At 37.1% G+C, this 25,000-nt stretch overlaps 1 protein-coding gene across 1 annotated transcript in view; it reads right to left on the reverse strand.

Moving 5' to 3' along the window:
* Positions 1 to 25,000, reverse strand: part of inpp5a (inositol polyphosphate-5-phosphatase A) — a 117,990-nt gene that overhangs the window by 49,337 nt on the left and 43,653 nt on the right. The window contains exons 5-8 of the mRNA XM_026223355.1: positions 16,161 to 16,224; positions 14,821 to 14,924; positions 5,401 to 5,453; positions 3,258 to 3,377 (exon numbers count right to left, since the gene is read on the reverse strand). Of these exons, the coding sequence (XP_026079140.1) occupies positions 3,258 to 3,377; positions 5,401 to 5,453; positions 14,821 to 14,924; positions 16,161 to 16,224 (341 nt within the window). The remainder of the gene's footprint in view (positions 1 to 3,257; positions 3,378 to 5,400; positions 5,454 to 14,820; positions 14,925 to 16,160; positions 16,225 to 25,000) is intronic.

Consider the following 25,000-nt stretch of genomic DNA (forward strand, 5'->3'; position numbering starts at 1 on the left):
AATGGGCCAAAAATGAGCATGAAACAAGCCTTTTGACTGAACAGAAAAGTTAAATGTCTCCAATGTTGATCAAATTAACTTCAGCCACCTGACAATGGACTATATTTGTGTGAAAATAAAAGCGGGACACAAAGGGGCTCTTTTAGGCCAGATTTCACAGTTGTGATGTAAAACCTCTGCGGCCTGAACCTGAGCACATCTTCTGAAAGGAAGAACATATCTGTGCACACAAAAGACTGAGGAACTGATCGAATGCGTCAAAACCAAACCAATCTGCTCAGAAACGCACGTCCGTTTGCCTGCGACGCAACAGCGAAACATCGCGATTTACAGCCCGTGCATATCAAACACCGACCACACAGAACGAAGACGCTTCAGAAGTCAGGATCCTTCCCAGGAGGCTTTGAGAGACAAACAGCACTCGTCTGTTACTGAGCTTTATACGGCGTTTAACCTTGCATTCAGGTCGTCTTGATAAATAACGGTTCTAAACCATGCATAGTGTTTAGTAAGAGAACAAATCTTGGCAGACGCTTTGAGACCCTCAAGACACATATCATTTATTTTTTTCAGATTTTTTACCACTACTTTTAAAGAGATGTAACTAGTTTTGCGTTCGGGTCATTTTTGACCCGGGTATGTATGGAGCACCATTGGCGTCAATTTTTTTTACAATTATTATTATCTATGAGGTTAAATTAGTTTCAAAAACTTTTGTAACATATATTTAGTCTTTTCCCTATATATATCACCAACTTTTGGACTGAATTTTGTTGGTGAACATGAATACGTACATCTATTGATAAACCACTGCAGCATTCTTTCATCTAAAACTTAGTTTACACAAGCAAAAATAATTCTGTTTGAAAATCAAGTTTTGTAAGAAAATCAGGGGGAATTAAATTCAAAGGAATTCCAATGGAGTAAATACTGATAATTCTCTGATTATATGGTCTTATAAATTTCATACAATGATATTCTCAAATAAAATCTCTCATCAACATGAATAAAAAAAAAAAAAAAAAAAAAAATATATATATATATATATTTTGCATCATAGTTTTCTGGTGTAGTTCAAGTGTAATCTGAAATTTCAAAGAATTTCTAAATTTTTTAATGCGTAAGAAAGAGGTAAACATTCTAAACTCATTTGTTTTCACATTCTCTCATTAATGATAAGCTGCTGATCAGAAACAATTTGGTTTTAATTGAAAAATATTAAGGCAGTCATGGTTTATAAATTCAAAAGCATCGATAAATTCAGATTAAAATATTAAAATATATATGTGTGTGTGTGTGTGTTTAGTGCAGTTCATTTGTAATTTGACATTTGAAAGAAGTTCTCAATTTTTCAAAGTGTAAATGCAGTAATAACTTTGAAAAATTCAAAACTTAATTGTTTCAGATTCACTGAAGTTGCCGATCAGATACAACACTGATTTAGTGGAGTTATATATAAAGTTATGACTGCTTCTGATTTTTCAGGTCCAATCAGACCTGGGATGTGAAAATAGCATAGAGATTCTGAATGCATTATGAGGGTTAAAAACGAGGTGAATGTGTGAGGAAAAGTCAAACTGGAAGAGGTCTGAGTGCAGGGGGAGGCGCGGACAAAGGCCTAAAGTCGGTTCCCAACCAGCGCTGAATGATGGCACTGTTGGAGGTAGTGCTGCTTTCTAAAGGCTGTTCAGCCACATTGTCCTCCTCCATCACAACAGGAGAATAGACTTTACTGGTGGCTGCCAAAAGGTTAGTAGCGCCTCTGAAAAGAGCCTGACTTTATTCACTGCTTTGGGGGAAGGTGTTGTGCGCCGCTCGGACGGATCTGTACTCCATTCAGACGCGTGGAAACACGCTTCCGCCTCAGCGCTCCACTCTTATTATAGAGTTATAGAATTATAGAGTATTTCAGTGATTCCTAAAGTGTCTTTCAGCCGAACCCCTTTGTGCTGAAATAAAACGCACTTAAAGTCCCACTGAGATTTTGTGTTCATATGTGACCCTGGATCAGTCATTAAAGGCAATTTTTTGAAATTGTGATTCATACTTCATTAATAAATCATATCTCTATTGATGTCTGGTTTGAGATACAACTATTTGAAAATCTGGAATCTGAGGGAAAATCACCTTTAAAGTTGTTCAAATGAAGTTCTTATCGATGCATATTACTAATCAAAAAATACGTTTTGTCATAAAAGAGAAATGTAGAATCGTAGAATTGTCTATTTCTACACATATCCCTGTGACACTGATGACTGCTTCTGTGCTGCAGGGACACATGTTAAAAAATCTAACAAAACATTCATATGATCACAGTTATTTGATTATTTTCAGTAATGCTTATTTTAATTTTATGGTTTCAATTAAATAAAAATGAATATTAATGAGTTAAAATATTTATAAATGTATATCGAGTTTTTAAGTAAAGATTTCAATAATTAAATAATGATGTAACAATTCTCTGTTGTCGGTTAATGGTCACATGACAAACAGGTGAACAAAAAATATTTTAACTTTTTATTACATGTTTTATTTTTGATGATTTCTATTTAAATACTGCTTTAATCTTTTAGGATTTAATTAAAATAAATGTCAATTTATTTCATATTCACATGATCAACATTCACATGATTAGTTATTTGGTCATATTTAGTAGAGCTTATTTTTATGTTTTTTGTTTTGTTATATATATTTACAGTTTTTATTTAATTAAAAGAAATTAATATTAAATGTCTAAAAGTACCTTTTAAGTTAACATTTCAATAAATTAATAATAACTGTTGTGAAACAATGTTTCATCTTTTTAGTGTTTTTATGGGTTTTATTTTAAATAATTTTTATTAAGATCTTTTATGATTGAATTAAAAGAAATGCAAATTAAATCAATTAAATAATATTTTCTTTTAGTACCCTTTGAGATGTATTATTATATTCAATAATGTGATGTCAGTTAATGGTCATAACATACAAGTGAACAAATAACAATTTTTTTTTTCTACAAGTTATTTGATTTTTACAATATTATTTCCGTTGGAGAAGATGATTTAATCAGAGGAAAACAAGTGCTGTGATGAAGTGTTTTTGAGATGAATATAAATAAAGAGCTGGAGATCTGTGGAAATCCTCAATGTAAGCAACAAGAAAGGTGTTTTTAATCTGTAGATGACGGGGTGATACACCGCTCTGGCCTCTCACTGGACACGAGTGAAAGAATATGATCTGATCTCTTGATATGATTGTGTTCAGCAGACTCTCACCTGTCCAGCACGAAGCCCAGCGCTTTCTGCCTCGTCCCCGAGTACACGGACGGACTCTTCTCCCACGCCACCAGGTTAGACGCGTCGTGAAACAGGTGGATGTTCACCAGGTCAAAGGCACTGAGAGAGAAAACACATTTATATTATCAGCTGTGTGTCTCAATGCTATGGGTTCGATTCCCAGTCAATGTGTGAATGTGAAGCAGATACAAAATCAAGCACCTGTGAAGTGTGCCAGGTGAAGGAAACACCTTAAAACACTTAACACTTTCTATGAAGCCACAAGTGTCATATATTATGAATGCATTCATGCAGCAGACTAATTGCACAATAACTCACATTTGATGGGTTAACCTGCATTTTACTCTGTAAGTGTGCACAGGTAAAAACAATGGAGTGAAAAATAATTCAAGCTTATTTCAGTGATGCCCCAGTGATTCATTCATTATTATTATTTATTTAAATTAAAAACACATTTAGAAAGTTCTATTTTTAATGGTTTTTCATATTTTAGTATATAATTTTTTTAATTTTAAATAATTTTATTTTAATTCATAAAACATTTTATTTTGTTTGATTTAACTTAACTTTAAATTACTCATTTTAAATTAGTTCATTTCAATATTTTCAGTCTTTCCAATAGTCTTCAGTAATTTATTTTAATTGCTTTTAATTAACTTAAAAATTTATATTTTTATTTTATTTTGCTGTTTTATTTATAACTTCTATAATTTATATTTATTTTATATATTTTTTTAAATAAATTATACTTTTTATTGTTTTATTTTGATTTAATTTTAAAATTTTATTTGTTATTTTAGTTTTTATTTCTATTAATAAAAAAACATTATTTATTATTTATAATTAATATGATTATACAAATTAGTTAGATTTATATAAGTTACATATTTTAATTTAGTAAAAAATATCATTTAAAAAAAAATAATTTTATTTTAACTTTTTTTCTTTCTATTAATTTAATTACTGATGAACTCTTCGTCTTCGTCCGTTTCCCTCGTCTTCATCAAGTGTTTACACAGAATCAGATGCAAGTGAACAGCTTCATACAGCCTCATCATGAAGCTGTGGGTTTCTCAGGTCTACACATGAATAAAGGCCAGAAGTGATGTGCTCCGATCAGAAGTGCTGAGGAACGTCTCCGTGATCAGGTCTGGTCTGTTATTCCTCCCTTCATCTGGTGTCAGACTCTTGTTCTCGTGCCGTGCTTCTATTGCATTAGCCGCTCTCGATCTCGCTCTGATCATGTCATCTGTCATCTGTGAGCGCTCTGCTAACGAGATTAGCTCTAATCTAATCCTGCGGCTCTGGCTCAGAAGCACAGACTCTTATCTGAGTGACTTCTCCTCGAACCGAGCGCCGGAGAACAGAGGAAAGGATTCATGGCTTCACCTGCATCTCAGGCACTGGAGGAGCAACAAGGTTTTACAGCTGTCTTTTTATTTATTTTTGATAAAAGCATCTGGAAAATGACTAAATGTTAATGTAAATTTTGACTTTTAAATGACTTTATTTTACTTTATAAAAGGTATTTTTAATTTTATTTAGATTGTTTTAAAATATTTAAATTTTTTATTTTATTTTATTAAAACAAATATTATATATATATATATATATATATATATATATATATATATATATATATATAATTTAAGTAATTTATTAAAAATCATTATAGTGTTTTATTTCTGATTGCTATCTACATTATTTTGAATATTTTAGTAAGTGTTATACGTTTTCATTCTTTTGACCATTTATGTTACGTTCATATATTTAGTGTTTTATTTTGTTTTTTTTATTTTAAAAATATGTCATATTTAATAGTATTATATTTTATTTAATAAAAAAGTATATATATATATATATATATATATATATATATATATATATATATATATATATATTTATTTTTTTTTTTTTTTTTTTTTTATAAAATATATAAAGATGATCCTTTTTCTGGATGTTCTCACCATGTCTGCTTCATACACACTTAGTATATAAATAAATATGAGTTGTGACACTGATGTATATGAGTCTGAAGCTCAGTCAGTAAGAGTGAGGACCGTGTGAAGGGTCTCTGTGAGAAGGGACTGATCTGGTTTAGGACAGAGATGAACTCACTCACCAGTCAGCCAGAGCCCATCGGGTTCGGATGAAGCCTTTTCTGGACCATTTAGACTGCAGGAGGAGAAAAACCATCAGCACAGAGACACATTCAACCCAACCACATCCCTTCAGCCACTGCATCCACCGTCAGACCTCATCCGTCAATCATTAGACCCCAACTCTGTGCTACTGCTCAGCTCATCTCTTCAACTATTGACCACACGAAAATATACACAGAAATAACATAAATAAATAAATAATAATAATTCATTAATACAAATAAAAAGATGCACAAATACAAACAATAACATAATCAAAACAAGCACAGAAAGCATTTGTAAACTTGTTTTTGCAAGCAATTTTACAAATACTTTCTGTGCTTGTTCAGAAATCAAACGCAATGCTAGTAAAGATGAAGAAAATGAGTTTTGTCTGAGTCTGATTGAGAGACGGCAGTATTCTGCAGTTCCTGTCTGATCACATGACTCTCACCGTTATAAGTGATGCTGTGAGTGTCCTGATTACTGATGCACATAACCTATACTCTCTCTCTCTCTCTCTCTCTCTCTCTCTCTCTCTCTAATGGGGAGTTAACTGCAGCGATGAATAAACTAATTACCGACCGGGTCACATAATTACAAATTGACTAATGTTATTTAAAAACTCTCTGATGCAAATGAAAGGCCTGAGAGCGATTTGATTGCTCCTCACATCTTTCAGCCAGCATTAGGACAAGATTAACTGGATCAAATTCAATTACATTTGCATACTTGAATTAATCTGTGGCTACAGCGAAGTCGAGCGCATGATTCTTATCGAGATCTTACAGCGCATAAACTAACTACAGTCCACGATACAGATACAGATATATACAGTACACACAGAAGATCTCTCTCGATCGATAATTAAAATAAAAGCTCTAATGCATTCAAATTAATGTGATCTTACTGCACGATTTCATCTGTTTGACCATACTGACCTGCAATGACCGCTGATTATCCTTTAGATACATTATATAATGAAATTAAAAACAAAATGAATCATAATAATAAAATAAAAGAATACTTTTTTATTAGAATAACAACATTAGATTAAACTAGATAAAAAAACATAAAAAAATTAAATAGTATGATACAATTTAATTCAAGTTTATTTGTATAGCGCTTTTTACGTTTGCAATGATAAAATAAAATAAAATATTCTGTTAAATATGGAGAGAAAAATCTGAATATCTGCAGCCATTGGACAGGTCACTGCAATAAAATACAATTAAGTTCGGCAAAATAAAATGAAATAACAAAAGTGAACTATTCGTGTAAAAATGTGTCAAAATGCTGCACTTGGTGATTATTCATGTAAACATTCGTTGGTCATGTAATGAATGTAAAGAGTTGAGAATGAAAATACGTGTGTAACAGTAATGTTGTGACTGGGCTATATTTTATTTTATCAAAATATTTGATTATTGGGTTAAATGCAGAGCACATACTACAAATTCTGAGTATGGGTCACCATACTTGGCTGTGTCACGTCACTTTCACTTTCACTTAAATATGTATCATCTTTAAATAAATCACTCATAAAAAGTTTTGTCATATGGTCCCCTCATGATCGTGTAAAATAATCGTGATTACAATATTGACCAAAATAATCGTGATTAAGATTTTTGCCATAATCGAACAGACTCAAACACCCACCCGCCTCCGCTCCAGACTAAAACACCCACCCGCCTCCGCTCCGGACTAAAACACCCACCCGCCTCCGCTCCAGACTCAAACACCCACCCGCCTCCGCTCCAGACTCAAACACCCACCCGCCTCCGCTCCGGACTCAAACACCCACCCGCCTCCGCTCCGGACTCAAACACCCACCCGCCTCCGCTCCAGACTCAAACACCCACCCGCCTCCGCTCCAGACTCAAACACCCACCCGCCTCCGCTCCGGACTCAAACACCCACCCGCCTCCGCTCCGGACTCAAACACCCACCCGCCTCCGCTCCAGACTCAAACTCCCACCCGCCTCCGCTCCGGACTCAAACACCCACCCGCCTCCGCTCCGGACTCAAACACCCACCCGCCTCCGCTCCGGACTCAAACACCCACCCGCCTCCGCTCCGGACTCAAACACCCACCCGCCTCCGCTCCGGACTCAAACACCCACCCGCCTCCGCTCCGGACTCAAACACCCACCCGCCTCCGCTCCGGACTCAAACACCCACCCGCCTCCGCTCCGGACTCAAACTCCCACCCGCCTCCGCTCCGGACTCAAACACCCACCCGCCTCCGCTCCGGACTCAAACACCCACCCGCCTCCGCTCCGGACTCAAACACCCACCCGCCTCCGCTCCGGACTCAAACACCCACCCGCCTCCGCTCCGGACTCAAACACCCACCCGCCTCCGCTACAAGCTCAAACACCCACCCGCCTCCGCTCCAGACTAAAACACCCACCCGCCTCCGCTACAGGTTCAAACACCCACCCGCCTCCGCTCCAGACTCAAACACCCACCCGCCTCCGCTACAGGCTCAAACACCCACCAGCCTCCGCTCCAGACTCAAACACCCACCCGCCTCCGCTCCAGACTAAAACACCCACCCGCCTCCGCTACAGGTTCAAACACCCACCCGCCTCCGCTCCAGACTCAAACACCCACCCGCCTCCGCTCCGGACTCAAACACCCACCCGCCTCCGCTCCGGACTCAAACACCCACCCGCCTCCGCTCCGGACTCAAACACCCACCCGCCTCCGCTACAGGCTCAAACACCCACCCGCCTCCGCTCCGGACTCAAACACCCACCCGCCTCCGCTCCGGACTCAAACACCCACCCGCCTCCGCTACAGGCTCAAACACCCACCCGCCTCCGCTCCGGACTCAAACACCCACCCGCCTCCGCTACAGGCTCAAACACCCACCCGCCTCCGCTACAGGCTCAAACACCCACCCGCCTCCGCTCCGGACTCAAACACCCACCCGCCTCCGCTCCAGACTCAAACACCCACCCGCCTCCGCTCCAGACTCAAACACCCACCCGCCTCCGCTCCAGACTCAAACACCCACCCGCCTCCGCTCCGGACTCAAACACCCACCCACCCGCCTCCGCTCCGGGCTCCAACACCCAACCGCCTCCGCTTCGGGCTCCAACACCCAACCGCCTCCACTTCGGGGTCCAACACCCACCCGCCTCCCCTCCGGGCTCCAACACCCACCCGCCTCCGCTCCAGACTCCAACACCCAACCGCCTCTACTCCGGGGTCCAACACCCACCCGCCTCCGCTCCGGGGTCCAACACCCACCCAACCTCAGCTCCAGACTCCAACACCCAACCGCCTCTACTCCGGGGTCCAACACCCACCCGCCTCCGCTCCAGGGTCAAACACCCACCTGCCTCCGCTCCGGGGTCCAACACCCACCCGCCTCCGCTCCAGACTTAAACACCCACCTGCCTCCACTCCGGGGTCCAACACCCACCCGCCTCCGCTCCGGGTCCAACACCCACCCACCTCAGCTCCAGACTCCAACACCCAACCGCCTCTACTCCAGGGTCCAACACCCAACCGCCTCCGCTCCGGGGTCCAATACCCACCCGCCTCCGCTCCGGGCTCAAACAACCACCTGCCTCAGCTCCGGGGTCAAACACCCACCCGCCTCGGCTCCAGACTCAAACACCCAACTGCCTCCACCCCCGGGGTTCAACACCCACCCACCTCATTTCCAGACTCAAACACCCAACCGCCTCTACTCCGGGGTCCAACACCCACCCGCCTCCGCTCCAGACTCAAACACCCACCCGCCTCCGCTCCAGACTCAAACACCCACCCGCCTCCGCTCCGGGCTCCAACACCCACCCGCCCCCGCTCCAGACTCAAACAACCACCTGCCTCAGCGGCGGGGTCCAACACCCAACCGCCTCTACTCCGGGGTCCAACACCCAACCGCCTCTACTCCGGGGTCCAACACCCACCCGCCTCTGCTCCGGGGTCCAACACCCACTCGCCTTCGCTCCGGGGTCCAACACCCACCAGACTCAAACAACCACCTGCCTCAGCTCCGGGGTCAAACACTTACCCGCCTCGGCTCCAGACTCCAACACCCAACTGCCTCCGCCCCGGGCTCCAACACCCACCCGCCTCCGCTCCAGACTCAAACACCCACCCGCCTCCGCTCCAGACTCAAACACCCACCCGCCTCCGCTCCGGGCTCCAACACCCACCCGCCTCCGCTCCGGACTCAAACACCCACCCACCTCCGCTCCGGGCTCCAACACCCACCCGCCTCCGCTCCAGACTCAAACAACCACCTGCCTCAGCGGCGGGGTCCAACACCCAACCGCCTCTACTCCGGGGTCCAACACCCACCCGCCTCTGCTCCGGTGTCCAACACCCACCCGCCTTCGCTCCGGGGTCCAACACCCACCAGACTCAAACAACCACCTGCCTCAGCTCCGGGGTCAAACACCCACCCGCCTCGGCTCCAGACTCCAACACCCAACTGCCTCTACTCCGGGGTCCAACAACCACCCACCCGCCTCAGCTCCAGACTCAAACACCCAAACGATTATAATAAAACAAGACAAAGAATTAGATCAAAACAAAAAAAATCATAATAATATTAGTGTGACGAGTGGGGCGGGGCCGAGAGATGTGGGAACGAGCGAGGCCGGTAGAGTGATTGGGAAATCCGCGACACCTGCGCCCCACCGCCGGTCTTGAGTCCCACAGAGGAGATGGAAGGATATAAAACTGGAGCGACGATAGTGAAGGATGAGGCCTGGGCCATTATTTTATGTTTTGCTTTTTATTTATGCGCACCAGTCGTCAGTGAGGGGCTGGTGTGCTGTTTTGTGTTTATTTGTGATTATTAAAGTTTCATTTTGATTGTGCGCCGGTTCCTGCCTCCTTCTTCCCGATGATTTTGGAGTTTTTATTATTACAATTAGAAAATAAGATAAGGGTAAAATAGTATAAATAAAATAAATATTATATAATATTCTAATAAAATAAAGTTCAATTATTTAAAATAAAAAACATTATTATTATTAAATAAATTATATTATATTCAAAAAAATATAGATAATATTGCATCAACAAAACAAGATTAGTCAAAAAGTAAAATAATATTATATTATAATAAAAACAAAATAAATTACTCAATATAGAATAATATATTAAAATAAAACAAGATCAAATAATGTTAGTAAAAAAAATTATATTATAATAAAATAATAAAAATTAAAATTTTACAACATTATAATAAAACAAGATTAAATTAGTTAAAACAAAATTAATTAAATCATGCTATTTTAAAATGAGGTTTGACAAAATAACCCTATAAAATAAGATTAAATAAAATAAACCAGTAAAATAAGATTAAATTAAATAAACCAGTAAAATAAGATTAAATTTAAAATAAAATACGATACAATAAAAAATAATTAAAATTAAATTAAAAACCTTTAAAAAGTGCAAAAGAGATCTGAGCACTCTTTAACTCCATCGACTCCTAACAGGTGTAAATGTTGAGTTGAGCAGGTATTTTCTGTCTCTGCTCAGAAATCAAACACAATCAAGCCTCAAATAATGGAACGACTGGATTAAACTCAACAACATCAACTCAACCTTTCACAAGCAGCACATGTTGTTCAGCCGCTTCTCTCCGATTCAGCGTTTCAATTAATACTGTGCCGCTGGCTGGAGCAGCACTTAAAGCCATAACTCACAGAGGGGTCCTAAAGGGAAGACGGGTCACGCGCTCATTACACAGACCCCGTGAAGAGCCGCTTCTGTGGAGTCAAGGGTACAAACACACATCAGTCACAGCTGCCTCGTTCTGATTGGCTGCTGGGGAAACCGCGCTGTCAATCAAGCGCGGAATGCAGGTGATGTCATCGAGACGTTTGACAGACTGACGCTTTATTGATGAAGCAGCTCGGGAAAAACAGACCGCTTTTAAGAGCAAGTCGAGACAAAGTGAGGAACACAATACGTCGATATGTGCTCCAGATATAAATGTCTGCTGTTTGCAACTATTCAAAGAAAGAAAATAGAAAAAAAAAAACTTCCAATAAATCTTAATTTACCCCCCCCCTCCCCTTTTTTTAATGTCTGGAATATCTCTGCTCTCAAGTACTAGAATATGGAAATAGCTTTTACTGTACTTCCAACTTTTTTCCAGTGCAAATGTAAAAAAAGAGGAAGTATTTTTTTTTTGCAGTTCATGCAACCTTTTTGCAATGTCTTTTACAATTTTATTTCATCCAATTTAATCCTAATTTATTGCAGTGATTAGTCCATCACCTGCAGATATTTCATATGTCCATATTTAAATGTAATATTTTATCTTATTTTAATTTTCAATCTTCAATTACTGCATCTTGATATACTATTATATTATAATAACATTAGATTAAATTTAAATAAGATAAAATAAATCAAAACATTAAATTAAAATAATTTATACAATGAAATTATATTACTAAAGTAAAATAAAAAATATATATATTTCACAATCTTATTTTATTTTGTCCAATTTAATATTTTTTTTATTGAAGTGACTCATGTTACGTCATGTTTCTGTCCGTATTTGAAGTGGATATTTTATTTTAATTTTCATTCTCTTGATTTAAGGATGTTCAGATATTTGCGCTTGACTATTTATCATGTTTTATTGTAGTGACACGTCCACCAGCTGAAGATATTCCTTGTTTTGTTTTGAATCTCAACTAAATGCATCTTGATTGAAAGTTTCAACTCAACCTTATGAATTTAAGACTTTCTGCTTGGCTTGTTTTCTGAGCGTTTTGGGCTTTAATCTGTGGAATGGTGAATTAAGACCTTTTAAGACGCTCAGAAACCCTGATTAAAAAAACTACAAGCTGTTTGGTCAATAGTGTAGAAACTCACAGATTGACAAAAGTGATGAGTGAATTCTGATTCAGATCAAATATCACTGCAGGGGTTTGACCGTGTGATAACAGATCGCTAAAACACGCGAGCAGCCGCCCAAAGCGTCCAAACAGCGCTGCGTAATAGGATTCTTAAGCGAGGCAGATGGATGGCGAATCCGGGCAGGTTTCATCTACTAAAAGACGGCATAAATCACAGGATGAAGCCGAGGTTATCGCCAGCCTGCCCGCCTCACGAGAAACCTGCATTAAAGCATTAGTGAAATTAATTCATCTTTCATAAGAGGTTGGAGCCGTATCTGTGATCTACGATAACAAGCAATTTCTCACTACTGAGAAAGCCCTTGATAGACTACACAAATCTGCTGCTTTAAACGGCCCAACATTATGTGGAGCGCTGCTCTCCGGAGATTCATGAGCGCGTAAATCAATGCATCGCAAACTTTTCTCCTTCTGTTTTCTCTCTGCTCTGAAGGTGCGCCGCTTCTGTAAACGTCATTGTTTTCTCATCAGGAGGAAGCATGTTATTTGTGAAAGCGCTGGAGATCGTAGCGGAGCGTGAAAGGCCAGCGCGCTGTTTTTGCATGTATTTACGGGCCGCTGTTTGCCGGAGCGTGGGAGACGGATGGGAGACGCGGATCCAGCAGACACGAGCGCTTTATTAACATATCAGCTCTAAAGAACGCAGATATGAAACACTGCCTGCAGTAAATCACACGCTCAACCCTTAAATCCACTAACATCAACCTACACACAAACAAACCAAAGCCCACTTCAGTCATATTTACTGCATGGAAAAAATGAATAATAATATTGTGCTTAATTACAATAAATTCACAATAATATATACGAATAAATATTACAGCCTGACCGATATGTTGTTTTGCTGATATTATCGGCCGATATGAGTGTGTCGCCGATATATCGGTATCTGCAAAAATGCAGCCAATATGAAAAGACTTTTACAGAACAAAATTAAAATGCTTGGAATGGTGTAATTACTTAGTTTGTCCAGCAGAGCACACTCCATTGTTTGCTATTGGTGACCTGGATGAGACATTCATTTTGTGTTTATTTATAAAGTTATATTTTGTCACACTCCACACTTCTAGTAAGTTTCATCGGTGTGTGAAAACAGTTGTGCAAATCCGTGAATAAATGTTCTAAAAATAAAATTCAACAGAATAAAAAGTTGAATGGAACTGAATTGAATTCAAGTTGAATAAACTTCAACTTTACTGTTCAGTGCACTGATGCCAGACTCATTTTTGATGATGAAGTTTATGGTTATGTCATTAAGTGCCTTGCTGCGTTACATATCTCTGTCACGTCGTTATAAGTATTCATCACCACATTTGAGGGATCATTGCAAAAACTGTGTTTGTGTGTATATTTTCTGTTTATGTATATACTGTATCCTATACATAGTACCAGTCAAATGTTGGAACACACCAATGGGAAAGGTAATGTTCTATAATATACAAAAAGAATATCGGCCGATATATCGATACCGGCTTTATTATTTTTAATCCCTAATATCGGTCCCAAAAAAAAAACATATTGGTAGGGCTCTAATAAATGTAAATAAATACATTTAAATATATATTAGTAAGACAATATTTAGACACTATATTATGTATTTCGACACAAATTAAAGTTTTAATTTAGTTGAAAATGTAAACCAGAAACAAAGTTTATTCTAATTCATTAATCACATTTATAATTAATAATCAGCACTCAAATGAGCTGAATAAAAACATTTGTCCATAAAATTCAAACAAAAATCTAAACAAATCACAGAACTAATTGCAATTATTGGATGGCAGACGCTACAAAAAAAAAATACAATTGAAAATAGACTCAAAACGAGAAAAATAAAATAGAAAATAGAGAAATGTATGAAATTTCCGTGCATTAAAACGAATTACTCCAATACTCCATTAATTTGCATGTTTGAAACATCTTAAATGCCAATAAAAAGCATATATATATATATATATATATATATATATATATATATATATATATATATATATATAAAATATGTTTAAATTACAGTAAAAACTGCTGAAATTAAATTCAAAGACTAAAATTCTAAAAGACAAACCGTGAGTGCCAAAAATTGTATTAACCACAAGTCCGTTTTATGATTGTAGAAGTTTAAAGAGCTGTATGTTATTAAATAAAACTAATAATTAAGGGGAACACGTTTATAGTCATTATTATTCTCTTAAAAGGGACATGATATGAGAAATCAAGTTTGACTTAATTTTTTGTCATGTAAGAGGTCTTTGTACCTTTTTGTATATACTTTTTTCAAATTATTCAAATGAACTTCACTGTGAACCAAATTAAGCAGAGATTTATTCACCATAATTATGATTCAAGACTGATCAGTCAAGCGCTCATCTGGACATCAGGAGACACTTTCCTCTTAATATGAACCTGAAATCTGAGGAAATGTGACTGAAGCAGACCTCTCTGATCTTATCGTTCACAACACTCTCACGATGATGTATGAAAGAGAAGACGCACCTCAGGGAAATAGTCCTGAGGAAACTTCTCTTTCTCCAGCGAGGCTGCGCTCGGAAGAGCGTCCGAACACACCTCCTTCCCAACCACCTTCCTGAACTTCTTGGCTGTGTGAAGGAAAACCAGGAGGAATAAAACAGAACTGATTAACATGCAAACATGTGCAGAGACTCTGATTAGAGCACGAGAGATCAGGGCAACTGCGCCACCTACTGCTCACATGCAAAGTTTGTGTCTAATAACACTGAATGAATGAATGATGCATTTATATGTATAATATCAATGGCAAATATCTAGTCTTTAAGTATAAAACTCATTTACATCAACATAATTTAAACAAATATAAAATAATATATTTAAAATATATAATATATAATATATAAAATATTTTATTTTTTATTTTTAACTACATAAAATCTCCTGGCTATAATTTATCAGGATGCTTCACTTAAATTTACTTTTGTGTTTTGGTGTAATTCTCATGACATTGGTGGAAAATCTAGTCTTTTTTATGTATAAAAATTATACTTTTAATTAAGTTTATTTCAGCATATTTTAAATAAATATAAAACTAAAAAGAAAAAAGTACCTGAATGCATTCAACTTCTAAAAAAAAATTAAAGGTAATAAAAATATACACATTACATTTTATTTTTATTTTTAACTACATAAAATCTCATGGCTATAATTCGTCTTGGATGCTTTATTTCAACTTTCTTTTGTGTGATTAATACATAGTAATTTTTACTATGATAATTATTTTTTACCTTTATATCAGTTCAAATAATTACAGCATAAATTAAGCAATTACTAACATGTTTAAACACTTTATTTTTTGTCGAAATGCACGTCACTGTAAAAAATGATGTCAGACGGGAAAAACACTTCTTTATCACTGTTCTTTTTCTTGAAACATGCTCTTATTTTTGTGTCTTGTGGTGAAATATGATTAATTCAGGTTTTGTGAGTTTGATGGAGAGTGTGATTACGGCCATCATGAGAGAGATATGGTGGTCTTTAAGAGCTCTGGGTTTGAGCGGGGCTGAAGGGTCCGGCGGGGGCTAATGCTCACACCGCTGTAATGGGAGTGGCTTTAATTAGTGTGACCGTCGGGACATGCGACCTCTGACCCCTACCGCTGATGAGGTCACGCTAACTCTCCAATAGCTTGAGTGCACTATTACCACAGGCTGAAATCTCATGAATTAAATCCTAATATTAATAAGCATTACTGTTTCCTATCGGTAACTCCATTTTAGCATGTTTTATGGCTTCTGAAACAACCTTGACCGCGCTGGATCTGATGGGATTGATGACACGCCGTATTAAAGGGACACACGTACCTTTGAAATCAAACTGCTGGATGTTTTTCAAGGATTCGTGGATGAAGTAGCAACATCCCAGTGCCTGAAAGACAAAGAGAGATAAATTCCTCAACCTGGAAACTCAAAGGTGTGGCTTTTCTGGTCTGAAGATGTGCATCTGGGACAATTCTTCACCTGTTTTGTAAAAACTGGGGTTGGCCGATATTTACATTTACATTTATGCCTTTAGCAGACACTTTTATCCAAAGTGACTTACAGTGCATTCAGACTAATTTTACATATATTTTATATATTTTTTTACCAGTATGTATGTTCCCTGGGAATCAAACCCAAAACCTTTTTCGCTGTTAATGCAATGCTCTACCACTGAGCCACAGGAAAACACATATACCTGCATGTTTATTATCGGTATAGCTGTATTTTTTATTATCGGTTTGGCTGACATATTAGGAAGCATTATTTTGAACTATATATTTTATTTCAGAAATTGTTATGCATGTGTTTTTACTGTGTTTAAATTAAATACCATGATACCATATATATCGGCTTCATATCGGCTATCAGCTGCCAAGATATGAGTCATCAAAAAAATCCATATTAGCCGACCGATATTTAGTAATCTAAAAAAACTCTAAATACCTCCAATTAATCTATTTTGAAATATATTTCATTTCAGCAACTCTTTGCGTGTTTTTACAATTTTTCAATTTAATATTGAGATATTATATATGTAGGGTCCATCAGGTGCCAAAATATCGGTCATTATAAAATCCATATCGGTCGACCATATTTAATCATTTTAATTGAAAGAATATCTATATCGGTTAACCACTACTTTGTATAATATCAAAAACACATCTAAATGCATGCAATTAAATCCATTCTGAAATATATTTTCAACATTTGTTATGCATGTGTCTTTACCATTTTTTTTTTTCATATATATTGACTATATATCAGGTTTACACGACTGGTGAAAAAATATTTATCCATGTGTTTTAACAAATTATTTATTAATTATTTTAATATCATGTATATCAGTTTTATATCTGAAAGATATCGACATTGAAAAAAAACATATTCGCCGACCACTGCTTAGTAAAGCACTAAAATACATCTAAATACATCATATTAAATCTATTTTGATTTAATTTCTGAAATGATGTATGCATTTTTAAAATGTTAATATTCTGAAGTCATATATATCGGTTGACCACCGCTTAGTAAAGTAGTAAATACATCTAAAACCTAAAACGAGCACTTTTAATACTGGGTCAATGCATCATTGTAGTCAGATGCAGATACGGTTCGCAGGATATCAAGTGACGTCAGTCGTGTTTCATAACTTCATGCGTTTATGTAAAACCCAACACCACAAAAGAGCACAAACTTGCTCTTATGAATATGAAGGAAAGGCCTCTTTTCTTATGTAAGGAGTTCACGGCGCTCAAATATAACATGTAAATTATAGCCAGAGCCGATTCTGTCAAAGCGCTCGATCTGAGCCGCTCAAAGCAGCACAGTCAGAGTTTAGCATGACCAAAGATTTACTTCAATAGGATTATATTCTTAATTTTTACTGAACAATCAGACAGTTTCTGTGTCTGTCGACGGCCCAAACAAACGGAGCCTGCGGGCGTAAGGCGCCGGGGATTTGATGCGGTTCACAGTTCACTAACTGCTTTCCTGAGCGGCTTTTGCACCTCTAGTCCTCAAGTTGGCCTAAAAAGAGCGAAACCTGCTTCCTGTCCGCTCGGGGCTCAATGCAGCGGCCCAAAACTGTGGGCTAAAGCTCTCAATAGTGTCTAAAGACACAGAGAGACGCTCAGGCATCAGCAAATACAAATGCTCAGAGAATACAGTTAGGAAGCAAGAAAAAAGCACAATAGAAATGGTTGGAGACGGACTGAATGGCCATCTGACGCTCTCAGGTTCTCTCTGCTTCACTGATCTTCACACATATGCAAGATCCGAGTCCAAAATCAACACTCGCCAAGAACTGAGTGACGGTAAAAACTAGTTTGGCGAGTAAACGAAACCGAATTATGTGCCAGTTGGCTGGTGAATTTATTAGGACCTAAAAGAGAAACGCTGAGTCTCTTCTGCTCATCGATGCTCCATAAAAATGCAGTAAAAATTGTGAAATATTTTTACTATTTAAAACAGCTGTTTTCTGTGTGAATCTGTGTTAAAGTGTAATTTATTTCTGTGATGCTCCGCTGTATTTTCAGCATCATTCCTCCAGTCTTCAGTGTCACATGATCTTCAGAAATCAGAATAATATGATGCATTTTATTTGTCAGGATTGACAGATTAATAGAAAAATCAAAAGAACAGCAGTGTTCATCTGCTCATAAAGAGGGAACACTGGTCCTAAAAAAAGTTGTGTTGTTTTGTGTGTGTGAATGAGGAAGATGCTGCTGATGAAGATGACGGCGGTGGACTGGCACTGAAGGACTGTGGGCACAGAACCCCTCCTGCATTATTTATGAGCGCCGCGCGGCTCATCTTGAGATTAAACATTTGCTGATTTGTCAAAAGCACAAACAGAAGGTCCCGCTCACCCCAGCGTTCACATTTAATTGATGAGAACATTCCCGGCGCGACCCGAGCGGCCCGTCGAGGAGAGGCGCGATGAAGGTCAGTTTCCCGGAAAGGCTCCTGTTTATTTCTGTTTGCTTTAGTTTATGTGCAGTTTCACCTCAAACGGAGACGGAGACGCCCATTCCACACAACAACTGTATGAAACAGCAGACGATCGATACAAAACACATTCATTCCCCAAACGACTCGATTCAGAAGAGCCACGTTTCATCTGCCATTAAACTATTTCTACTACAACAGCATGGTTACAGTTAGCGCATTTATAACAGAGATCTCGGTGCAGAATTTGAAAATGTGGCATAATTTAATTCTATTGAGCATTATAAAAGTTATGATCAGTGTTTGCTGTACTTCTCCACCTCAGAATAAACCATAAACACGGCACTGTAATCACAGATATCGTAATAATAAATCCAAACACAAGCTCTAATGAATATTTAACGTCAGAGTTCAAGCCGGTCTCCTCCTGAGCTCTTCATGAAGAAGCTATTATATTAGCGGCCCACAATTAATCCATTTGTCCCACGCAGTGACAGACTCCAAATATTAATTGGAGCCAGACGGCGCTGACAGGAAACTCTTATCTTTTAAGCAATGCTTTACAATGGCCAGTGTCAAGCGTATGTTTGTCACGTCCAGCGTTATCGATTACCTGCCAGATTCACTCCAAATAATTAAAAGTGTATTTTACATATTTATAAAGCGGACTGTCACTTAATTTTCCATTAGTAAAATGCACTCTGTTAAGTGCGCGGCGGGCCGGACGAGGAAATGAGTAATCGGTGTAATTGCAGACAGAAAGACAATAACCCAGCCATAAAGGCAGATTTTATTGGGCGCTCTGACAGCGAAGGTCTCTGACCCGGGTTTGGACCGAACAGAACAGAACCAGGACGAGACCTCGAGGGTCAACCACAACATCCTCTACACAGGGTTATGGAAAAACTGAAAAAATACTTTAACTGAAATAACATTATAAATAATTATAACAACATATTTTTAATTAAAATTTTATAATTCTTTTTTGTAAACTATATTTTTAAATAAAACCAACCAATATTTGATTAAATTTGCATGTTTATTTTGCATGTTTATTTTGCATGTTTATTTTGCATGTTTATTTTATATAAAGGTATTTTTGTTTATAAAAGTTGTTTTAAAAAAGCAAAAATAATAACTAAAACTTTACCTGAAATTGTGAAAAAATAAAATAAAATAAAATAAATAATAATAATTATAATTATTATTATTATTATATATATATATGTGTATATATATATATATATATATATATATATATATATATATATATATATATAAAATAAATATTTAATGTTCCCAGCATCTCATTTTTGTATAGTTTAAATTTACGAACTAATGCAACTACTAATACATTTAAAATTAATTCAAACTATACACACATATTAAAACTATACACAATGTACATATTTTTTTTAGTTTGTCATAAAAATTATAAAAACACAAAATTAAAAAAAAAATTCTAAAATTAAAGTAAAAAATATATATTTCTAAATATTAACAAAGTGTATTTAATTTCAGTTAATTTCATCTAATAAATTACAAATAATATAAAGATAAAATCTAAATCATTAATAAACTATACTAGAACTAGCGGTTATTAAAAATCTAGCATCCCGCATGAATATTTACTGCATGCTTTATTCAGAAGGCAGTTTTCCTGTAAGATCTGCGGTAAGACTGCATGAAGCACAAGCAAGCCATGAATCATCTTCAACATTTGCTCTGAAATAACATCATCGCTGGAGTAAAGCGCTGCTGAAGGCCTTCAGACGAGACACAGGCTGAGCTCCGCGCACGCATTCACTGACCTTTCATGGATTTTTTGCAGTGGCTTTGAAAAATGAGCCATAAAGCAAACATAAAAGTGGTCATTTTTCCACAGCGGTCAGACCTTGATTCCTGTGAGAGTGTGACCGGCGTGTGTGAGGATGAGCCACCAGACGCTCATCATGTGTGAAGGGAGACGGCACGTGTGTGTGTGTGTGTGTGTGTGTGTGTGAGAGAGATCACTGTTCACGATGCACAAAATAAAAGGAAGAAAATCCAAATTGAATTTTATGTGAATGTTTTTCTCAGAAGAACTGGGTGTTTTCAGAAATGGCGTTTTCTTTTCATACTGCATATTAAATTAGTGTTAATACACATAGAGCAGTAGTGTTTACAGCGGTAACCAAGGAAACGCTGCACCACTGCTCCATAAGCGCCACCTGCTGTCAGAGAGTGGATCTGCAGCTCCCTCAGAGCTTCTGCTGTTTCTCATACAGATGTTTTATGTAGCATCATTTCACAAAGCTAAAGTCACGTTATTCGGTTTTCACAAGTTTTTTATTTTTTATTATTAATTCATGATTAAAATGCAATGGTTGCCTCTCATTTCAAATGGCTGTGGAAAATCAAGGTGCAACACAGATTGAATATGCAAATGTTATTTTACATGTAATCTTTTCAATTTCTGTACATGAACATCGTCATTAAACCTAACGCATCATTTCATTTATATCTTTGTGCTATAGGCCTATATTTCTACACACACACAAAATACAGATTTGTTCAGGAATAGAGCTCAACTCTTCTCGCAGTATTGAACAGGAAGTTGTGCTGAAGTTGCAGGAAGTTCAGTTTTTTGTGTGTGTTTCTGTCAGTCTTGTATTTTGTCCGCTGTAATCCCAAGATCCTTTGCTCTCTCTCTCTCTCTCTCTCTCTGTCCTCTTTCATTCTGCTTCAGTTTGTTCCTCTGAACAGCGCTCCTGATCTTCTTTCATCAGACGTCTCGATACGCAGATCGCCCTGATAAACTGAAGCAGCGTTTGTGTTGTGAAAAGCCCTTTGCTTGTGATTATTATCACACAAATCAGGCCGTGACATCGTTTATGGATGTGAGAATGTTTCCAAGCGTCTCTCTCTGATGCACTGAGCTGTAACTAAGCCGTATGCAGCGGATCCCACGACTTTACATAACCTTCACATAACACCTCATCTCGCTTTCACATAAAGACAAAGAATCCACGGAGCTCAGGCTTCACGCTCGCTGCTTCAGCTTCCAGCATCTCTGCTCGATTAAAACACATCCTTTGATTTCACTGTTACGGGGAATGGAGCTGTTGCCGTATTTTGGAGAAAGAAACAGGGTTTCGGCGGCTCTCAAAGTCTTAAATGAGTCCTTCCACAAATGAAGGCCTTATAACATCCTAAATTGGGTCAGAAAGTCTAGATCTTGAGTATCTTTGAGTATCTTGTTCAGTATTTGTGTCTTGTTTCCAGTGCAAACGTCTAAACATCCTTTAACTGAGACTTTAACATTCATTTATCTGAGTACTTGTTTATATACCATTATTTTCTTAATTGCCGCTTCATTATTTATTTATTGGATTTGTTTACTTGTTTTTTAGTCGTGTATTAATTTAATAAAAAATAAACCTAATTAAAATAATAAAGTTTATTATTAAAATATTAAAATAATAAAGTTATAAAAATAAGACAATTATTTAATATTTTACTTCATTTACATATTTACTGTTACTTACATATTTAAAAAAGTTATTAATCCTTTAGGCTACTTCATTTACAAGTTTATTTATTAAGTCTTGAGTTGATTACTTGTTTGTTGCAATCTGATGTCATTAAATATGTAAATAAATCCAGTAAATAAATAAAAAATCTGAAAATAAATATGTAAATAAATCCAGTAAATAAAAAAAAATCTGAAAATAAATATGTAAATAAATCCAGTAAATATTTTCTGATTTTTGTTTTATTTACTGGATTTATTTACATATTTTTTTAGGTTTTATGTTAAATTAAATTATATTCATTTTCACACAGTATATACACCACTTTGTTTGTAAAGTCTTTTCAAATCTTAAAAAAAAATGTTTTCTAAAAGTAAAGCAGATCTAAGTAAACACTCTTAATTTTTTTAATCAATGAACATTGCTTTTCTAGTAACAGTTATAGTTATAATCTAAAAGAATAGTTTATAGTCTCTTTAACTTGTTAATTTAATTTCCACATTACACTTTCCATTCAATCTACTTCCTTTCATTCACATAAGAATCCTGTTTGTGAATCATAATGACACTGGCACGAAGGCGATCTCACGATGAAAATGACGTGATGTGTGCGTCTTCAGAAGCAGAAGTTGGTTAGAGTTTATGTCCTTGTGTCTCTTTTGTAAGACTCGGCGCAGTCACATCCAATCACGTCAGCCACGAACGCTCATAATCCAATCAGATGCATAAAGAACGATCACAGGAACCGGCCAGATATTAAAGAGCACGATAATCTAGATTGATGAACGTTCAACGTCAACATTAACAATATTTTCATGCGTGGGGAATAAAGAGAAATCGATCGTTCTGTGGAGCGATCCGCTCTGAAAGAGTCTCCGTCTAATGAGGATACCTTTCTAAAACAGAGAAATATTCTTTTTAATTATTGGACATCTATAGTGGAATATGATTTACATTAATGAGCGTAAGTGTATTAAGGCGTTTTATCATTGGCATCTGAAACTATTAAACGATGGTGCATGAGAACCAGCGCTCGTGGACGTTTAATTAGTAATGGAGGCCTGAATTGTTCGGGTTTGACGTTTTTTGTGTGCAAATCTAATAACGCGGACAATGTTTATCATGTACGTGGCTCTTCAGAAGATGATGTGATTAGCCGAGCACTACATGCTCACTTCAGGAAACCTTGCAGAGGAAAACACTGGAAACGTGTGCTGCTTCTCTTTGGTCATGCATCGTTATGAAAATAGAGTCGTAGAGAAAGTTGCATATGTACAGATAAAGCACTTCTGGGATGCTTTAAAACATTGCATTTTCCAGCAAATACATCGGCGTGCACTTTACTAATCGAATCTGTTTACCTCATCTGAGCAGAAGCTCAAGGCACTGTGTTTAAGAAAAGCAATGATTTTTATGCGCTCTGACGGATCGTGGTATATTAAAAAAACAGAATATAGATGCGACGTTTAATGTCTCGAGTCTTTGAGACGTCAGACGAGAAATTAGTCCAATAAAGTTGCAGAGAGACCTCTGAAGCTTCTCTTAACCTGATCATGTGAGATTCGGCTGAGCTTGAATTAATGATCTACATTATTCAGACCGGACGAGTGCGTGGCTTCGAAGGAGCTCGTGATGGGAAAGAAGCCTGTTTAAATCCTGCGTGTCAAGGGTCCGATCAAACATCTTTGATCTTTACCAATTACCCCCCCCCCAATTCCATTTTATTTTATTTCAAATTCTGTTCTCCCTCCTAATTTCCATTTATTCTGTTTTCATTTCTCTCAACTCTGCTTTAGTAGTTACATTAAAATTTAGTAATCGAAAAGAATTTGAGATGTCAAATTATGAAACATACGCAATTTAACAATAATTCAACAACACTTAAAAAAAAAAAAACACAAAATCCTTTTTTTTTCTGTAGAGTACGATTTCTCCCTTTATAATTCATACATAATTGTAGTAATCAAAAGCATGTGTCTTTAGTTGAAATCATAAACTTATACAATTTAACAGCAACTTATTAAAAGTTGTTAAACTTATTAAAAGTATGTTTTTAGGGCTGTATGAAATGTTTTATTTTTTCCCAAATTCTATTTTTTTTACATTTAAATTTTTCTTCATTCAATTTTTTTTCTATTTTTATTTTTCTTGACTGTTTTAATGTTTTAGTGCCCTCTGAAATAACTTTTATTTTGTTTTTGTTTTTATCTGGATGACACTTTATTCCATTAATTGGGTCGTTTTATTTTTATTTTATTTTTTTCAGAATATCTGGATTGTGCATTAACCTATCTGTCAATGTAATCAATGTATAGTCATGAAACTTTAACAGTGTTTTAATCTTTTAATCAAATGAAAATTCCACATTTATTTCTTTTTTTTTAAGCAAACAAAGTGTTGCACAACTGAAAACAACTCAAACATAGAAGAACATTATTTGATTATTCCTTTAAAATTGTTATGATTACTTTGAGAAGCAAATTCTGCTGTACAATTGTAATATACCTCCGTCATAATTTCTTCAAGTTAAACCAAACTTTTATTTTGACAGGTTGCCATAAAAAGCCCCTTAGGTTTCTGTGGAAATAAGATATAAAGATAGTCTTTTTCCCACTTTAATATTCACTGACACTAATCCAAATCACACTTTTGACTAGGTGTCCAGTCCCACTTTAAATGAAGTTCCCCAAACTCTGTGACATT

Source organism: Carassius auratus, chromosome 38 (genome assembly GCF_003368295.1).
Source record: "Carassius auratus strain Wakin chromosome 38, ASM336829v1, whole genome shotgun sequence".
In the NCBI taxonomy this organism is placed as follows: Eukaryota; Metazoa; Chordata; class Actinopteri; order Cypriniformes; family Cyprinidae; genus Carassius; species Carassius auratus.